Raw genomic sequence first — 19,251 nt, 5'->3', positions numbered from 1 at the left:
GTATGTGACAAATTTGAACCTGACACACCCACCCAGTCATGTGAAAAAAAGGGTTCTTAACAAACAGGATGACAACAATGGAAACCTACACAAATGGGTTTCATTTTGGAAATACGGAAGCGTCCGATCCCGCCTGTCTGCTTTGACCCATGACGTCACAAATATGGCAGAAACGACCATAAACCACGATTCCAATATGGCGCATATAAAGTCGTTACGTACACATTATGAGGACAAAAATACATCGAAAAACAAACACACATACTTTCCACAAAAAGCCTAATGACACTAACGGGACAAGTGCGGGAAATGGGGTTTTATTTGGGTGGGGGCAAAGTAAATATAAACAAATTTAGACACCCACCCCCATACAAAACAAAAGAAAAACAAAAAAAAGACATCACAAAACTCCCCAAATACCACTAAACACAGTATCATCTGGAATCGGACACTTCCCTTGACCTATATAGCTCAACAGCAGCTCCCGATCCCATAAATTAGAATCAAACACTTCCCTTGGCCTATATAGCTCAAAATATCTCCCGATACCAACACCAACATACACAGCCACACATTGGGATCGAACACTTCCCTTGACCTGCGCACTGTTAATTTTATCAGTCATATCCATTCCTGAACAAAAACAACAACCGATTAATTTTCCTAAATTTACCACACGACATACAGTGAACAACACTAAATTAACCTTCACACAAAATCGTTAACTCACTGAAACGAATTCCGCTACAAACACACTGACACTCGAACAATTCTGGATAATGAGCAAAAGCAAACTGAGCCCATTACACCCCACAAACGAAAACCCTGAACATACCAACAGAGAGCACAACAAACCACAACTCGACGACCTCTACAAACACGCCACACTCACAAACCTAACTCTGCGCCGTCATGATGTCACACACGACAACACCCTTATGTCATGGGTCAAAGTCGATGCGTGGGATTGGACGCTTCTGTTGACTCTTCATTTTTACCAATTGAGGTACAGAGCCCTAAAACTGAGTAAGAATATATGAAATTTACTCTTAGGATGAGTCAGACGATTATGCTGTCGCGTTCCTGAGATTCAAATTAGCACTGATATTAATGACTGCTTTACAAGCCGACACAGATGATGCATCTGGGAAATTAGTTGCTGTGACTTACGTCGTAAAAAAATTATCCTAGTGAAGTGATTAGAGCGGTCAGAGCACAGCATTGCTCTAGACACATGTTCTAGGCCAGTGGAAGTGGTGTCAGTAAACAGATTGAACATACTACAGCAAAGATGATGAAAATAATTTCTTCTGCTGTTGTACAAAACAGTAGGGGGGGAGGTTCAAGTTTGATAACTTTTACAGCAAATATTGTGCCTCTATGGTGTAATTTAGTTTTTCAGCTGTTTTTTTAAGACATTACTCTTTCACTGCAGCTTTATTTCTGTTGCTACTGCCACTTTATACAGTTTTAGCCATCTGGAAAGCGTTTAATATAATTTTGGAGGGCCAATCATCAGGCACGTCCTGTCCATCACATTACCTGTCCCGTGCATAACATTTATTGTTTCAGAAATTTAAATTTATAAATGGCCCTACATTAAGATGTGCTATGGACAGTTCTTGAGGTTTCAAGTTCTTGTAGTAGTTACACTAGTTTTAATATATACATAAATCACACGAATCTTGCCCCCCCCCCTTTTTTTTTTGCAGACTATAACAGTGAACTACTAAAATCGCCCAGTAATCTTTTTTACCAACTAATAAAAGTTTGGATTCCAGAAAGGAACCAAGGATTTAAAAATATATATAATGTCCTACACATCCCTCATGGAAACGCTGAACAATTATCAACTGCTAGCTTTTCCTGCCGACATAAGGTATGCACTTAGGTGACAAGAAACATGTGACAGTAACTAAATTTCATTTTATAATGCACATATGAAAAATACATCAATGTATGTTTAACAGTGACATACAATAGTCTTGTGTACATCTTCGAAATTTCTGCTCATAAAAAGGTGAATGTTCACCTCATCTCCTCCAGAAGATAGGTCCAAAGTTTTGCAAGTAAAAGAGCTACACAATATCAAGAAATACAGATTTGCTTTGTCCATATTACACTCAAATGTGAACAACAAAATTTCATATACATTTGTTTAATAATAAAGGAAAGTAATATTCATTCACAACATGTTCAAAGCTTAATTAGAATAAAATTATTAATAACTAACTAAAATTGAACAAACCTAAACAAACGCTAGACAATTTTTTAAAAATTATAAATAGGATATTTGAGGATGTTATTCCCTCTCACCTCTTCAGTGTTAATGTCGTTAACTGTTTTCTTCCCCGAATTCTTCAATTGTCTCAACTACTGAGAGGAGACTCTCGAAAAAATTCGTCATGCACACCCTTAGATTCCGTACTTCTGGCGCCCTCACTTTACTGCAAAATAAAGGCCACAGTATAAACTTCACCGTAAACGAAAAATGGTAATGATTGTCCTGCTAACTTGGAAGAAAGGGAACTCACATAGATAAAACATTTTCGTTGATAGAGAAATTCTTTTTCACTTTGCTTCTGGCAGGCTCTAGATCCACTCTTAGGACCTTGTGTGCTATTTCAGCGTGTCGTTTCGCTAGAAACGGAATATCGACTTGTCTACAGAGCATTATTTAAGGAAAAGGAACTACTTTATCATGGAAATAAATTACATTAATTCGTTCTGTAATTGCTGCACATCATTTGTGAGTTGAATGCCAACATGTAAACAAGGGATTCATTCGGCCCGATTCCGATTACCGAAAAACGTAGCGCCACATAATAGCATTGGCAGGTCCAACTTTCAGTACAGAGCTTTCTACAACAGAGCTCTATAACTTTAATCAATTAATGAGCCTTCGCTGTTGTTACAAAAGGATACAACTCATATTCATCACCTTCCACCGACATAGCGACGATACTCACAACTCACAATTGATTCGATATTCTACCGTATCGATAGTTCTCTTCCGCATTTGTTATCGATAACGTTAGGCGCACAATGCTGGCGGCCTTGACCAATCAGAGGTTTCTTCCTATGCGCAAGCGAAATCTGATTGCGTGACGTCACAGTGAGAATCAACAAGAGAAAGGCTGTGGGAGTGATAGTATTTTTTACTGGGAGAGTGACGTTTAAATGAGATTAAGTGCACCATATGAAGCCTTCATTAGTCACCGCTCTAAGCGTCAAGAAGTCATCGACATTGTTATTATGCTAACGATTCTGTGATGTACAAGCCGTTTTATAGATAGTACAACACCTTTTCGCAGACCTCATGTTTCATGGTCATTTAACTGTAACAAATGGCCTACTTTACACATAGGTTGTGGAAACTGGAGTAAATGGCAATTCCGTGTCCGACAAGTAAAGAAGGTGTTGGAATCGATAGTGCCTGCCAGCTTTATTTGTGGTTAATTCATTATCATGTTAGGTTAGAAACTGTAACTTGTTAAATTTACGTAAGTTCATAGTACTTGTTTGATGTATGAGAGATACCAGTCGCCAGTGGCATTGAGTGAAAGTGAGTATTTTTATAACGGTTTACGTGGTTTTTCGTCGACGTACCATATTGCGATGGCAATAGGCTGGTGATTGTTTACCAAGTTCCATTTTTTGTATAACACTGCGTGATAGAACAATGGGGCTGCTGTTTTCTAAAATTTGGAGCCTGTTCGGAAATGAAGGTAAGGGAAAGAGAGCCATTTGGCACACTGTTTATTTATTTTTATTCTGTGAGTAGTAGTTAGCTACATATCAACAGCTGTTAACTATTGTGGGTTGCATTCAGCACTTTACGTCATACACTAGTAATTTATAAACATTAGCATAAGTACACGGAATGAAACACCCTTAGTTCTTCGCACAATTTTGTCAGAATGCTGTTCATGTTTTCATGTCATCACAATTGTTTGTTTTATTCATTAACGATAGTAGCTTAAGTTATTTAAATTAATAACTGCCTGAGATTTTTGTTGTCATGTTTGATCTCACAACATTGTTTATGGGATCAAAGCTAGTAGCAAGTTAGGCAATTTTGTATTACCTATTTTGTTATTATTTTGTATCCGTATTTGACCAGCATTCTCAGTTTGTCATCTTTCATTTTTTTCTTCTAGTTGTAACATTCTAGATATTTAAATAATTTTTTTTTCGTGTCCGAGTAACAGCTGTGGTGGTTGCATGTCAGCTGTTAAATGACACTGCATCGGGAGATGTTGCGTAAGCTCTCTGATCTTACTCTCATAATTCCTTTGTGAGATGTTAAGAGATGACAGCAAAATTGTTGCACAGTGTGTGTGTTACCTGGATTGAGCCAGTTAATTAATATTTATTTATTTAAGGCAGAGGTCCTCTTTCTTCCGAGGTTTCCCATTTAAGTTCCCCAAGCGTTTTTGTTAAAATTGCATAAGGGCTATATTAGCCTGCAACAATTCTGTCAGTGCATGTGTAAATTAGTTTAATGATTTTTTTTTTTCATGCTTACTTTAAATTATTCCAAACACAACAATAATGTAAAATTTGGTCACACTAGCATCTTGCATGCGTGGTTATCTTTTGAGATGCACTGGACTTTCCCAGAACCCTTCAAACAAACTTATCTTCCCTGAGACTGTTTTTACCTGATTCTCATTTCACACAGCTTCATGGTGTTAATCCAAGATACTTTTAAAATGTGATGTGCTCAAGATGTTTCCCACTACTCTTGTAACTGGATTTTATGGGGTTCTTTATCTTTGTTATTTCTCCGTTTTTATTTGAAGGGTGATGGTTTTTTTTATTATTTTTTTATTTGACATGTTTCATGTTCGTTCCTGTTACAAGCAGGTTGATAATATTTATAACATGTGAAGAGATATGAGACCTCTACTGTTAGATTTGTTGCCTTTTCGAGCTTGGAAAAGTTTTCCATGGATATAGACCGGTCAGTTATCACCTTCCTGTTGTTGACACAATCACAGAAGTACTTAAGTCAACTAAACAACAGGAATGTTATGTCACCACTTGCAGCTTATTCTTTGTCCAGCAGTGACCACTGGCTGATCAAAAGTGGTTAAAGTGTTACATCCACAAGATTGTAAATTGTAACTTAGCATGTGCCACACAAATGCATTGCCTCCCTCGCGCATGTGCCCTCTCTCTCTCCCCACACACACACACACACACACACACACACACACACACACACACACAAAACAAAACAAAAAATCGTTATTGCTCTTCACCCTGGTACACTGAAAAACAATGAAATCAGAGAAGCAGCAGCAGGAATTCTATAGTAAACAGTTCAAGCAATTGGTAGACTATCTTCTTTGAAGTGAGCTGTTATATTACACACATGGTGTTTCTAATGTTTTTGTTTGTATGTTTGAGTTTAGATGTTGCTGTGTGTATTGTTTACAATTGTGAAAATTGTGTGTAATCGAAAGAAAATTATACCGACCGAATGAGACAGTGTACTTAATATTCAGCCGGATGGAATTTGCACTTTTCGACCATTTCGATTTGGGTTTTCTGAGGTTTCCCAAAATAATATGACAAATGCTGGCATGCTTCCCCCGAGGTCATTGCCGATCACGTGTCATATCCCATAAATATTTCCTTGTATTTTTTTATGTCTGTGCATTAGAGATGTTTATTTTCATTTTATTATGATGACAAATATTACACAGAAAGTAAAAGGAGATGTTTTTCAACTTATTGTAGAGTGCATTCGTTTGTAAGTGTTAGACTGCCATATCGAAGGAAACTGAGATTGCGTGGCTTGTAGAACACAAGATTGTGATGGTGGGCCTGGACAATGCGGGCAAGACGACGATCCTGTACCAGTACCTGATGAACGAGGTGGTGCACACGAGTCCCACAATTGGCTCCAACGTCGAGGAGGTGGTCTGGAAGAACATCCATTTTATCATGTGGGACTTGGGTGGGCAGCAGTCCCTGCGCGCTGCCTGGAGCACCTACTACGCCAACACGGAGGTGAGCCTGCCGACCGCACTGTCAGAATACTCATTTCACAGTGACGTTACGTTATACAGTTTGTAAATAGCTCTAAAAATGTGTGCACCACCTTCATAACTTTTGTAATTTGTTTGTTTTGATTGCAAACAGATAAAGGTCACTCACAGTGTAAGTGTCTGTCGAATTGAAATAATGTGGCTGAAGCAATTTATCGATTTAAATAAAGTCAATTAATTGTACCGCAAAGATGATACAAACTTGACCCTACAAAGTCTGAGACAATACCAGCCTTGTCAGTGCTGCTGCCACTGGTCTTTATATAAGTTTCAACAATTGCAGCACGAAAACATACACTGTTTGAATTAGATATTTTTGAAGTTTACAAGTAAAATTTAATTAGTTTTGCAAAGCAGGTTACAGAATTGTCGATTCAAATGTGTTGCGATCTTTCTAAAATGATTAATGTGCCAAAATATCAAGAGTGTATTGGTGAAATGACGTGAAACACTTTTATAAAATGATGTTGGATGTCATTTCCTTTGTAACTTTGTTAATACAGATTTGATTTTGATACTAACAGGACCCGTGCAACTTCGACTAACTGAATAATAATTGCTATTAATTTACTGTGCTTGAATTTTGTAAGTACAAGTTTGGACACTTGTTTTATCCTTATATGCCCAGTTAGTGATTAAATATCATTATATTTCATCTTAATTAAATTTCGGGTACCTCTGTGTCATTCATTGAGTCAGCTAATACCATTACAGTACGTGTTCATTTAATTAAATACCTTCCCATATATACCGGTAGGTGGTGTCGTGAACTTCAGTTGGCCACGAACCGTGTGTGTTATTCTATCCTGCTACTTTATAAGATTTGGTGAGGATGTTAGTGACAGCAGTGATCTATACATACAAAGGAATACATCAGATGTTGAAAATATGCTGGTGCTGCTATTGCCACTAATCTGACCTCAAAAGGCTTATACACAAATCCTGGAGTATTCTTTAAAGTTGGCAGCATGTCCATTTAATCTAATATTTATCACGAACGCCAGGAATATTGTTGCAGACACTCATTTTACCTCAGACAATATAAAAACTTACAATGAAAGTGTTTGAGAGTTTGCGTTGTTATGGCTTCGTCATTAAACGTTTCAGATTAGCGTTACTTTTACTGTTTTGTTTGTCTACAAATGTCTGTGTGTGTTTATTTTTCGGAAATTGCATTATGATCACTGAAAGAAACCCCCCAGGGACTCAGAATTCATTTGCCGAGTACACGTCTGGAGACTCCGGTGTACCTGAGCCGGGGACCGCTGACTGCCGCGTGTCCTCTGTCACCGTAAGCTCCGGGCACAGCGGTGGAATGTCTAAAAAGCCCTCAATCTTATGGTGCGCAGCGCACCGAAAAGGTGCGTGGCTGACGAGGTGGAACAGTCGAGAGTGGGAACCTCCTAGGAAACTGAGCGTGCATCAGTTGTATGAGGCTTATCCGGGTATGTGGCGCTCTGTCTAGGTGGACTTCTAGTTCCCTAGCTGCTCGTGGGACTAAAATGGATCCTTCGACTTTTAATTTTACTCCTGCCAGTAGGATGGGTAGACTGGCAATGGGCACCGAGGCCCGACTTAATAAGAGGGCTCGGGTAATCGGCCCTCCAGGCGGGGGAGTAAAGAAAAGCAAAGCGGTAAAGAATAACAGAACATGAGGTGGCAATCCAAATGTGTTTCTATTAATAAAAAGGAAAGAAGGAAGTTTTAAGAGTGTCTCACTTTTATATGTCCATAAGGGCTGAGCAGGAGCTGCCAGCAGTCTAAAATCTGTACAGTTGCAAAATGAGACACTGTCGGTCGAAATGTCCAGTTCTGGAGAAGCTGTTAACCTACAGAGAGGTAAGTGCCCGGGGGAATATGCTACAGACACTGAGCTCCGTAGTTCCTTAAACTTCGGCAAAGGTGTTGTCTTGTGGGGATCTAGTTGAAATTCCTGTAGAAGGATTGAAGAAAGAGTGGGCCCTGGAGGGAATTGTTGATGTTCAGAAAATTATGAAAAGGGTGGTCAGGTACTCGGTCAGTACTGACAAAGCCCCAGAGCACACCGAGGTGGTCTTTCTTCACCTAAATGTACAGCTTTAAGTCCCAAACCTGACGGACTGTCTCAAATTCCAGCATTTTGCCGTACGACCCGAGGCTGTAACGATGTGTGGCGACTGCATCGAGGTCACCCGTGAAGGAGTCGGTTGCGCGTCTCTTGTCAAATGTATAAACTGCATAATCTTTCTAGAGGAATGCAAACTTCGAGAAATAAGAACACCGAAGCACATCCCGTGTGGTGAGGCTGAAAAGATCTAAAAGCTCGTGCAGCCTCCCGCATTTGCTACACCTTCGGCATCGATCCTCGAGGAGCGTACCTCGAAAGTTGATGCCTCTACACAAATGGAGGTTCGCGTGTCAGCAGTGACGCCTGCACCTGTCAGTGCACTTGCAAGGCAGCAAGTGTTTCAGAACCTGTAGCGCCCCCCAGAGCAGTACAAAAAGGTGGTGGCCAACGTTGGAGAGTCCCAGGCACCTCCGAGGGCTGAGGTTGTCGAGAAGCCCGGCACGACCGTCACCGCCCCTACTCGAGCTCCGGCAGAGCCCTCAATAAAAAGAAAAGCTAATGTACAGCAATAACGACAAGTAAAATCGGGTAGTAAGACGTCGGACCGTGTCGACACGCTTCTACCTGGTGCTGCATCTGACTCTTCCCCAGAGCTGTCGGAGTACGGGGAGTATGTGGGGCAGTCGTCTCGCCCACAACTGAACTTTCGCCCGCCGCAGTCCCCCCACTCCGGTGGAGACACGGGGCGATAATCTCGCAGCCTTTCGGGTGGCGAGACCAAAATGTTGCCGCATTATTTGAGAGAGCGAGAAGAGCTCGTGGCGACAGTTTCTGCGCACCGTTAATCGTTCCTCAGAGAGTTCTGCTGCTTTGGAGACGGTCGGTAGAATTTCTAGGAGAGGAGGGAAGTGCCGCGTGGTTGCCGTAGTGGAGAACGGTACTCTCCAAACCACACAAGACATTGCCTGGACTGTAACGATCTATTTTGCCTGATTTACTGCAATCACCAGTAGAGATCTACACTACTGGCCATTAAAATTGCTACACCAAGAAGAAATGCAGATGATAAACTGGTATTCATTGGACAAATATATTATAATAGAACTGACGTGATTACATTTTCACGCAAATCAGTACCCAGAACAACCACCACTGGCCGTAATAACCGCCTTGATACGCCTGGGCATTGAGTCAAACAGAGCTCGGATGGCGTGTACAGGTACAGCTGGCCATGCAGCTTCAGCACGATACCACAGTTCATCAAGAGTAGTGACTGGCATATTGTGACGAGCCAGTTGCTCGGCCACCATTGCCTAGACGTTTTCAGTGGGTGAGAGATCTGGAGAATGTGCTGGCCAGGGCATCAGTCGAACATTTTGTGTATCTACACAGGACATGCAATACGCGGTCGTGCATTATCCTGCCGAAATGTAGTGTTTTGCAGGGATCGAATGAAGGGTAGAGTCACGGGTCGTAACACATCTGAAATGTTATGTCCATTGTTCAAAGTGCTGTCAATGCGAACAAGAGGTGACAGAGACGTGTAACCAATGACACCCCATATCGTCATGCCGGGTGATACGCCAGTAATGGTCTCCGAGCTGATAGTCCGTGCTGCTGCAAATGACGTAGAACTGTTCGTGCAGATGGTTGTTGTCTTGCAAAAGTCCCCATCTGTTGACTCAGGGATCGAGACGTGGCTGCACAATCCATTACAGCCATGGGGATAAGATGTCTGTCATCTCTACTGCTAGTGAAACGAGGCCACACCGCAATGACGATAGGCTACAGTCCCACCTTTATCAAAGTCGGAAACGTGATGGTACGCATTTCTCCTCCTTACACGAGGCATCACAACAACGTTTCACCAGGCAACACCGGTCAACTGCTGTTTGTGTATGAGAAATCGGTTGGAAACTTTCCTCACGAAAGCACGTTGTAGGTGTCGCCACCGGCGCCATCCTTGTGCGAATGCTCTGAAAAGCTAATCATTTGCATATCACAGCATCTTCTTTCTGTCGGTTTAAATTTCACGTCTTTAGCATGCCATCTTCGTGGTGTAGCAATTTTAATGGCCAGTAGTGTAGTTTTCCAGCACCAAAGGTTGATTGCTGAGAGGAGCAATTTGGTCTTCCGATCCACCACTGATGAAAATTACAGCTGCTCACTCACGAGGTGAAACGGAGATACCCTCCTCGCACTTTTTAATGCCATTTTGGTGTCGGGTCACTTTCCCGACTCATGGCGTGAGGCAATTTCAATTCCTCTTTTAAAACCTAGGAAAGACAGCATGTGCCCGATTAGTTACTGTCGTGTCGTCCTGACTGGCTTCATAGGAAAGACCTAGGAGGAGATAGTCAACTGCCGCCTTGTCTTGTTCTTAGAAACCGGGCAACTCCGTGGTGGTTTCAGGAGGTATTGTCCCACTTTCGATAATCTAGCCGCCCTGGAGGTGGCTGTACAACAGGCATCTGGACCGGCATCACTTTCTGGGTATATTTCTTGACATCGAGAAGGCGTACAGTACTACTCGGAGGTGTGTTATTCTCGAGCTGCTTCACGAATGGGGATTTCGTGGACGGCTTCCCATTTTTATTCTGTCCTTTCGTTACAGTACTGTAGATACTGAGCCAGCGATGTCCTGTAGGATTGCTGCGAGCAGGATACTGCTGTTCCTCGAGACAGTGTTTTAAGAGTTACTGTCTTTGCCATAGCTAATAATAGCATTGTGTCAGTAGTCAAAATTCCTGTCCGGTTTTTTCTGTTTGTCGACGACTTCCTCGTGTTTTGTTGTTCTTCCAGCCTTTCGACAACAGCTTGTCAGCTGTGACTAACTCTTTGACATTTGGACAAATGGTGGAGAAGAGTGGTTTTTAGTTTTCGACCAAGAAGTCTGTGTGTGTTCTTTTTAACTGTTCTCGTTCCGTTTTAAACTTTACTGAATTGAGGCTGTGGAACACTGGTCTTAATTTTAAAGACACGGTGATGTTTCTGAGCGTCATATTTGACTGTAAACTTACACGGTTTCCACATATTGAGGACCTGAAAAAAGTCCCTCTTAAAGCTGTAAGTATTTTAAAATGTCTCAGCCACAGTACACAGGGAGCAGACAGGACTCGTCTGCTGTGGTTTCACAGAGCCTCTGTCGATCTCGGCTAGATTACGGGTGTACGGGTCCGCGAGGCCCTCTCGTTTGAAGATGTCCGGCTCGGTGCACTGTGAAGGGATCCGGTCGGCCACTGGGGCGTCTGGAACGGGCCCCGTACTGAACCTCTGTGCAGAGGCTGGTGAACCGCCACTTCACGTCAGGCGACCGCTACGTACGTTGCACTAGGTTTCTAGAATACCGTTCGAACCGTACACATCTGCGTACCGTTCCATTGCTCAGCCTTCATCAGAAAGGCTTTTTCGTAACAGGTAACAGTCGATGATGCTGTACGGGATTCGCGCACAGAATTGCCTTTAGGAGGTGGTCTTAATGTTTTACGACAGGTTTGGAGCAGATTTCCACATTGGCTCCTACAGAAGCCCAGACTTATTTTAGAGTTAACCAATTTTAAGAAAGATAGTACACTGTATATTCCATTTCACTTCATGTTTTTTAACATTTTTGGTATGCATTACTGTTTCACAGTAATGTACAGCGGTGGCTCTAAACGAGGGATGCCCTCGGCTGCTCTGTAGTGCTCCCTGACCACGTCACTAGGATTCGCCATCGTGACGAGTATAGCGGTTTTTCAGCAGAGCTCTACACCACGGTGAGGCACCGGAGCAGATGTGACGTATTCGAGGCAAACGGTTCCTCGTCTGCTCAGATTCCCTCGGAGCCTTACAGTCGTTACAGAACCTGTACCCAGCTGAGAAGTTGGCCCGACCGATATACGACCGACTGTATACTTGCTCCGATGGTGGGCAAAGCAGGTGTCATTCTGCCGAGTGCCAGATTGTGTAGGGATGTGGTAAAATGAACAGGCCGATCACGCTGCAGGAAACAGAATACGGCTCAGTGTCCTATTCCCCTGCAGGCTGTCGTTTCTGCACTCCGTAGGAAGCTCGTGCAGTTGTAGGATGAGGAATGCGAATCTCTGCACGCCATATTTTAACAGATTATTTCACACCGTGATGCGAGGGCAGAAGCCAATATTGGCAAGGTTCTGCCCCTCTATTTCAGCTAATCACGAGATGAACGTGACCCGAGTTTTAAAGTTTTCTTATGTCTGTGGACTCTGGCATAAGCTTCTAGACTGGAGGTTTGAGTATGTTGCAGAGTGGGTTCCACATCCTTTTTTTATTCTTGCAGTCAGCCAGCCATGTCCATCAGCTGTATTGTTTTAACTCCTCCTACGACATTCTTCCTGTTTAGCTAATGTTTTAATATTGGCACTATACTTTGTTTCGTGATTCTGTGTAGGCACACATATAGCTTTCCGAATTTTGTTACTTTTAGTTTCCGTGCTGTTTTGTGCTCCTGTTTAGTGTATTTTACTGACAATTGCCTCAAACTGTTTTCGCGTAGGCACTGAAGGTTATACTGTCCTGCGCTCAGTACCAGCTGATCCTCCTCCTCCTCCTCCTCCTCCTCCTCCACCACCACCACCACCACCACCACCACCACCCAATACTAAAGCGAAGTAGGAAGCAGGTGACAATGTCAATGGAGGTCAGACATTAAGTGAATACAGACTTTTTATTTAAACGTGTCATTACGAAACAGAGGTAGAAAGGCAATTACTCCCAGCTTTAAGTCAACAAGATGATAATGTGGACCAAATCATGTATTAGTGTTATGATTACACTTAACAATACCTCAGTTTCTCCCTGAGTGTTTTATGCATATTGGATTGTGTTGTTGAGTTGTATGAAAATTTAATTGTCTGGTATTCCATTTTGTAATGCTAAAGAAAGTGATCACGAATTTGGAAACAATTGGTAGATTAATCCAGTCACTACAGAACAATTGATGTAGTGACTTTACGAATAGTTTTGTAATAGCTTTTTCTTTGTATTTAGCATTTCTGTTACACTATGCTCTGATGTAAGATATTTGCTGTCAATATTTTTCTGGGTACGTTTTGATTATGACAGTGCCTAACCTAAAATTGGGGGGACAGTGTTACAAGTAAACAATTTTCTAGGCTTTATTGACTTATTTACCCATGTGGCAGATCACATACCTAAAAAAAAGTGCAACAGTTTATAGAAAAAGTTTCAGATAAGTACTTTGTTATTTGCAATGCACAACTTTAAACAAACATGTAACATTCAGTAACTCAGAACCACACCTTTCGTGGACTAGCAGTTAAGTGCTATTTACCGTGACCCATTTGTTTGTCCTATTTCCCCCTTGAGCACTGTTCATAGGTAAGAATTGTGTGGGAACATGCCTCACTCCAAGGCGTGGTGTATATCACTACATATTTTATGGAAATATTGTACTTTCTACATGACAAAATTAAAGTGTTGCAGACAGCGTTGGGATAAACCCTGTTAGAATACACCTGGTGGGTGAAATTGGGTTTTTTTGGGTTTTTGTCCCCCCACCCCCACCCTGTCCAGATTGACAATTACTGTATTTACTGACCTACAAGATGCTATGGACTAAAAGATGCACCTTAATTTTTAAGCACGTTTTTTTTAATAAATAAGCCTTACCATTTTTATTATTAGATTGCAAAGCCACACTAAAAAATATTCTTCTTTTTCTTCCTCCTCCTCCTCCTCCTCCTCCTCCTCATTGTCCTCTTTGTATATGAGACAGTCTTCACTGCCATAGAGAGCATTACTTATGCCACGCTACTTGAAAGATGTAACAATAATGTCTTCTCTCATTCAAGACCATGTACTGTTTTATCCACTGACACACTTCTTAGATCGTAGGTCATTTTACATCTCCCTTTGGTGTGAATTCATGATTGATTTCATCAGTCATCCATTTGTTCCATTCCTCCCTCATATACATGCCGTTTAAATGGTTTATTTATCGAGACATCGAGAGGTTGCAGTTCTGAAGTATGTCTTCCCAGAATAACAGCAAACTCTGTACTTGAGTTTTCTGTCTCAGTTTCTCTTTCATAAAATTTTTCAAATGAGTTCTAAACTGATCCAACAAAAGAAGAGGACTCTTCTTGAATAAAGTAGCTTTCCTTCTCTCCGACACTCTGTTAATACGTAATTTCGTACAGACCTCATCCGTTGAACCCTTGTCGTGTACATGAACACTGCCACGTGGTTGAATTTCAGAAGATTTTGGCCTCATTTTGTGCTTGAAAATGATCATCGGATTAAGTTTAGTGCTACCAGCACGACGTGAAATGACAACACTGTAGTGTATTTTTTCATGTGTACTTGTTTTTTATATTTATAGTTTTAGCACCTTTCATGGCAACAGTTCTGTTACTCGGCACAACAGATGCCAGAAGTTTCATCCGTAATTCGCTGTTTGGCTTAGTTCCACAGTAGTTTTCTTTCAGTGTTGAATAATAAAGTGATGGAAAGATAATATTTCATCTTCATACTCTTGTGGCATTTTCTGACATATTTTGGTTTTGATTCACGTGCCAAGTCCGTGATGCTTTGTAAACCTGTATCAGTTACCAACTTCACTCTTAACCTCTGTTAAGTTCCACTGTAGCTCTAACTTAGAGTATGTGCTTGAATCATTTTTGTATTAACTCTAATGCCATTTTGACAGTATCCTTGAATCCATTTCAGTAAGTCGACTTGTAGTTTTGGCCATTTTGCATTCAGTCCCCTATTTGCACATTTAGCCTTTTTTTTCCCCCCAGTTCTTCTTTACTTGTCTGCTAGCCACAAATTGTTTCTGCTGTTGCTAGAGGGCCACAATGCCACTCAGTTGCTTTGTTTCCATTTTACTCTACATATGGCATTGCTTTCAATTTATAACCCACATCATACGATCTTTTATTTTTTCCATTACAAAACTAGTTACTAATAAAAATATTGTACTGTCATCTATAACATACATCACTTTAGAGTTCACTGTCACCATAGACTGCAATGACGCATCATAGGCTAGACAGTGTCCAGGGTTTGTGACGGCGAGCCGGGAGGGAGACAGTGTTGGCGAGCTCACGAATCCTCGCATCTTAAGTTTGTTGCATTGGTGCACTGCTGCTGCCAGTCGAATCCAGTGTTGCCAGATAGAGATTGTTTTCTTGTGGCATCGAATAGATGGCCATTTTTAAGACTAGTGGAAATTTCAAATCAAACAATCAGGCATTTTTATATTAATTTAGAGTACAAGAAGCACCAGAATTTTGGAGGCAGTTTTTTGAAGAAATAAATGTCGTACAGTCTATAAAATACGGTAAATAGTTTCATTTAAATCCGTACAATTAATTTATTCGAAACACTAAGCCATTTATACACGTTCTTTCTTAGTTCATTGTTTCTTGTCCTGCCAGCACTACATGCACGGAGAGAATCTTGTCATTTTGCCGGCTTGTTTGCTGAAAGTAAGGGAATAATTTAGCAGAAAAAGAACCAAGAAACTAGTGAAGATCTATAAATTTGTGCAGCATTCCAAAAAAGGACTAAATTGTACTTTACAGTCATTACAGTTATACGTAAAGTTACTTTATTTTCTGGAAATGTAAATGTTATTCGGCAAGAAAAGTTAAGAGACAATGTCAGTAAAATAAATTCTTGTGACAGTAAATAGTTGCCTTCAATAAATACGATGGCTCTTTTTAATACTTGTAAGGCTGACTGTGTAACATTTCTATGTCGATCAAATTTTCATAATTACAGTTTGGCATTTTTATTCGGTCGGCATAAATTACGACCACCTCAGCCGCAGCCTGACAGACTAGTGCACGTCCGGTTTCAGTTCGTGATCCTGGTGGTGGACTCGACGGACCGGGAGCGCATCGGCGTGTGCCGGCAGGAACTGTGCCGCATGCTGCAGCACGAGGAGCTGTCGAAGGCGGCGGTGCTGGTGTACGCCAACAAGCAGGACCTGCGCGGCTCGATGTCGGCGGCCGAGATCTCTCGCCTGCTCGACCTCACCTCCATCAAGCACCACCAGTGGCAGATCCAGTCCTGCTGCGCCCTCACCGGAGAAGGGTCAGTTCTCTCCTCTCCTCTTCTCGCATGTCCCCGAGTCTAGGACCCCTCCCGTCTGTCGTCCGTAGGTGTCGGTGGCAGTCTCTGCGAGAGGTCGGTGCCGGGTCCCGATTAGCAGAGTGGTATATTTCTCACCTCTCAATTGACGATTCCTCGGTACTTCGGGACGTGTCCTACTGACTGACCCCTTCCTCGGGTCTTTTCTCCGCAGTTGCATCTCTTAATTAGTTTACTGCATCTACCTGTGTAATGTTTACCATATTTACTCGAATCTAAGCCGCACTCTAAACTAAGCTGCACCTGAAAAATGAGACTCGAAATCGAGGAAAAAAAAATTTCCCGAATCTCAGCTGCACCTGGAATTTGAGACGAGAGAAAAGTATTAGACTGCACCTCCAAATCGAAACAAAGTTGGTCAATTGTAACACGAGACACAATTTAGGTCGAATGGATGAAGATACAGCTACAGTAGTTTGGTTCGAGTCGTAAGCTTAGCAGTTAAGCTTTCCCAGGTAGCCATTGCTATGCGTCAGGCGCTCCGTCCGTATTTATACGGGTACCCTTCCTTTTTCACGTGCTTTGTCTAGTTTGAATCGATTGCTTATTGTGCTTTGATCTGATAAGTGCTGTTCTCTTTGTTATAGGTGTTTACGTCACTCTAAGCTGAAACTGCATTATTGTACTGTGTCGGGCATTATTTGTTGCATTCTGATAATGAGTGTTTACGGCCTGTAGCCGCACGCGGCATGGCTCACTTTTGTGCGCGCTACCGCCGCTTACAATGAAAAAAAAAGGGAGAGGAATTGTCTGATAAGCGAAACAGAGGCAAGAGACTGCTATTTGTTGTTACTTACAAGAACCAAATAATATACTGCGTATGATAGAAGATGTTCTGAACAAGAGATTAGCGAAAATTCTTCTCCGTTTGAAAATCTTTGCAGATGCCTCTTTAGCACATTACATACTGCACAGAAATTAGTGTCATCTTAGATTTAAAAATCTAGTCAGCTGCCGTGCTTAACTTCTGACTATCACTATTCAGCATAAGAATAATACGAATATAAACATGACGTGTTATGTATATTCTTCCGTGTTTGCTGTTGTCTCACTCTAGTTTCGTAGTTTATTAGGCAGACGGGATTTAAATGCAATAGCAGCAAACACGAAAGAATACACGGCATTATGTTTACATTCTTCTACCTTTTCTTTTAATTTATTTGCTGACGCAGAGGTTTTGGTGCCAGTATTTATCTTTGTGCCTGCAAAGCATGCCTGTGTAGCGCTCATATATTCAACAGTAGAAGTTAGTTGTGGCGGCACCTACCAACATTTTTCAGAACTTCCGCTTACTTTGCACTCGATTCTAAGCCGCAGGCGGTTTTTTGCTTTACAAAAACCGGAAAAAATGCGCGGCTTAGATTTGAGTAAATACGGTAGCTTCCTTCTGGAGCAGCACGTTTCAGAAGTGTCTTATTTCCTAATGCACTAGTGCACAGAGTGCAGAGATACGAATCAGATGAAAATATACAGTTCCGGAGACCTTTTAGAGTCTCGAGCATGTACAGTGTATACGTGCAGACTGAGGGGACGAACGAACATTCGTTCTGAGGCTGGGATTTGTTGGAAGCTGAGGTAGTATTCCGGTACTGTTAGAGCGTCTTTGCAGTGCTGTCGGGGAAGGATACCGAGTGGGTCGAGGCGTGACGGAATTTGGATCGGGCAGGGAGGCGAGCTAGGATAGTTCGTACAGTTCTGCAGAGCCACTGTGCCCTGAGGGGGTATCGGTTAGCGCACCTGCCTAGTGAGCGGGAGGCCCGATTTAGACTCCCAGCTTCGGTACAAATTTTCATTCGACACTTTAGTCTGCACAGACATGTTAGTCATACAAATGTCAATGTGAACAGGTGTTCTGTGGACTATAAAAATGCCTTCGATTGCGTAAGCCGTAAAAGGCAGTGATTTTGAGGTTAACCAGTTTCGAGCAAAACGATCTATGTAGCGTGAGTGTGCAATATTGGAATCTGACTGCAGGTGTGAAAACTGGCAGACGAACATTCGGAAGCGACTACAATTAGTAAAGGTGTTTGTCAGTTCCGTGTACTACCACCTCTCTCATTTATCATTTAGTTTGGAGCAATTCTTAGGAGAGTTTTGGCAGAAGGTAGCAGTGGGATCTTCACAAATGGAAACATAATCGACAGTATTAGGTACGCTGGTGACTGTTGTAGTACACGGTCTGCCTGCAGTCCGACACCTGACAGACAATTTAGTCCGGCAGTGTGGCAAGTTTGACCTGCCTGAGACCTAAGTTGTAGTCTTATCTGGGAGAAGAGTCCAGGCAACCTTGTCAGTACGGGGAAATAAGGTTGTACAGGTATTGTCGTCGAAGTACTCGGGGCCCTGTGGTGGCTCAGCAGTGTGACTGCAAGAAAGAGATCAGCTCTAGAATAGAAAAAGCCAGGAACCAATTTAGTAGCCTGAAGAAACCTTTCGTAAGATCGGGTCTCGGTCCGCAACTGAACATGTAAATGATTTGTCACTACTAGTTCTCGATTTTTTTTCCGTCGGTGTGAAAACTGGCCCTTCAGTCGATATCTGGGGGAAGAAAATATGACACTTTGGATATGTATCCGTATTGCCGTTTCTTACGGATGTTCTGGGTGATGAAAATTTCAAATGAAGTAGTCCTTTGTAGGATTAAAAAGCAGAAAGAACTATTGCCGACTGTAAAAAAAATATAGAATGCGTCACAGTGTAGGCAGGTCAGTTGGTAGATCACGCGGGTGCTTGCACACGTGGCTCTGCCTTTGATCGTTGGGAATGACCAGCAACAAACTGTCCATTCGCATGAATGGACACAAGCAGACAGTGTTTGTTGGTAATGAGGATCACCCTGTGGCTAAACATGCCTTGGTGCACGGCCAGCACATCTTGGCGCAGTGTTACACCGTCCGGGTTATCTGGATACTTCCCACTAACACCAACCTATCCAAACTCCGGAGATGGGAACTTGCTCTTCAATACATCCTCTCTTCCCGTTATCCACCAGGCCTCAATCTC

General features: G+C 42.1%; 2 protein-coding genes across 2 annotated transcripts in view; one reads left to right on the top strand and one right to left on the bottom strand.

Annotated features, from left to right (window-relative positions):
* Positions 1–2,447, bottom strand: part of LOC126426674 (phosphatidylinositol N-acetylglucosaminyltransferase subunit P) — a 39,302-nt gene extending 36,855 nt beyond the window's left edge. The window contains exon 1 of the mRNA XM_050088567.1: positions 2,317–2,447. The gene's annotated coding sequence lies outside the window, so the exon portion shown is untranslated. The remainder of the gene's footprint in view (positions 1–2,316) is intronic.
* A 638-nt stretch (positions 2,448–3,085) lies between these two features.
* LOC126426673 (ADP-ribosylation factor-like protein 5B) overlaps positions 3,086–19,251 on the top strand; it is a 49,073-nt gene continuing 32,907 nt past the window's right edge. Inside the window, exons 1-3 of the mRNA XM_050088566.1 lie at positions 3,086–3,728; positions 5,813–6,021; positions 15,956–16,191. Coding sequence (XP_049944523.1) covers positions 3,683–3,728; positions 5,813–6,021; positions 15,956–16,191 — 491 coding nt within the window. The 5' untranslated portion in view covers positions 3,086–3,682. The remainder of the gene's footprint in view (positions 3,729–5,812; positions 6,022–15,955; positions 16,192–19,251) is intronic.

Source organism: Schistocerca serialis, chromosome 11 (genome assembly GCF_023864345.2).
Source record: "Schistocerca serialis cubense isolate TAMUIC-IGC-003099 chromosome 11, iqSchSeri2.2, whole genome shotgun sequence".
NCBI lineage: Eukaryota > Metazoa > Arthropoda > Insecta > Orthoptera > Acrididae > Schistocerca > Schistocerca serialis.
This window is presented reverse-complemented; position numbering and strand designations above follow the sequence as displayed.